This window comes from Sinocyclocheilus grahami, unplaced genomic scaffold, assembly GCF_001515645.1.
Source record: "Sinocyclocheilus grahami isolate Dianchi unplaced genomic scaffold, SAMN03320097.WGS_v1.1 scaffold1158.1, whole genome shotgun sequence".
Taxonomy (NCBI): Eukaryota; Metazoa; Chordata; class Actinopteri; order Cypriniformes; family Cyprinidae; genus Sinocyclocheilus; species Sinocyclocheilus grahami.
Genome location: NW_015506337.1, coordinates 9,947 through 11,268, shown reverse-complemented (window position 1 = coordinate 11,268; position 1,322 = coordinate 9,947). Strand labels below are relative to the sequence as shown.

The 1,322-nt window shown below is 30.5% G+C and overlaps 1 protein-coding gene across 1 annotated transcript in view; it reads right to left on the bottom strand.

Moving 5' to 3' along the window:
* Positions 1-1,322, bottom strand: part of LOC107567419 (conserved oligomeric Golgi complex subunit 3-like) — a gene marked incomplete at its 5' end in the record, with an annotated part of 19,924 nt that overhangs the window by 14,050 nt on the left and 4,552 nt on the right. Inside the window, 2 exon segments of the mRNA XM_016253096.1 lie at positions 23-203; positions 283-388. Coding sequence (XP_016108582.1) covers positions 23-203; positions 283-388 — 287 coding nt within the window.

The window sequence follows — 1,322 nt, the reverse complement described above, 5'->3', positions numbered from 1 at the left end:
AATAGTTAATTATTAAATGAACATAATTGTTAATGCATATTGTAATGATTAATCATGCAGCGGTGATGATGATTGATGGTGGTGTGTTACACTGACGTCTATGCAGCGGTAGAGTTTGGAGAGACACACGAGCGTCCGTCTGACGGTGGGATACCACATGCCATGAAGATCTGCGGGAGAAACTGTGCTCTGTGAGCGCGGCTCTGCAGGACAAACACAGCATACGCTCAGGATAATCAGCGCTTTATTGAGCAGAGAAACGGTGTCAGGACAAACACACACCAGAGCTGATGAGCTTCTTATTATCTGACTCCTCCAGATGCACGTCAGAGAAAGAGCTGCTCGAGGTCAGCTTCATCTGCTCCTCTTTCAGACTCTGAGCGATTTCCTGCAACAGATGGAGCAGGATTCACTCTACAAAACACATTCTGAATGATAACACTTACTAGAGTTGCAATTGCATAAATACAAATAAATAAATAAATGTAAAAAATACAAATAAATACATTTAAAAATAAAAATATTAAGAAAAACAAAGTAAAAAAAACACTTGAAAATAAATAAAATAAACAAAGTTATTGAAAAATACAAAATAAATTACAATTTAAAAAATTTTAAATAAACTAAAAATTAAAAAAAATATATAAATATATATAAGAAATTATAAAAATTTTTAATTCATGATAATTTAAATAAATTTATAAAATATAAATAAAAAAAATACAAATAATAAACAAAAAAAAAGCTCAATGCATAAAAATAAATTACAAACATTTTAAAATGAATACATAAATTGCAGAAATAAAATAAATAATACAATTAAAAAAATAAATAATAGTAAAATAATTGAAAGCTGGATGGCTGGGCTAGATTTCCTGAAGGAAACAGTGGGCTTTCCATGCAAAATTATTTTAGTATAACGGATACAATATTACAGTTTTTATTAATATTTTAAATTAGCTTTAATTTTTATTATTTCTGTTTCCATGTAAATTTTTGTTTAAAGGCACAACATGTAAGATTTTTTTTTATTAAAATATCCAAAAACCACTAGAACAGTGTTATATATTTTGCTGACTTGTGTACTTACATCATCCCAAATGTTTCGAAGAATGTTTAAATCCAGAGAAATAAGCTATTTTAACTAGTGACACAACTAGCGTGCCCATAGTGTCATTGTGTCGCCTGCTGATGACGTCATAACCCCTCGATTTCCGGTTTTGTTTTTGTAGAAAACATGGAAACACCAAAGACGCTTTAATATGTAGTGTGTTTTAAGACCGGTGACGACCGCACAGAGTAGCATTATAACAGAACTTTCA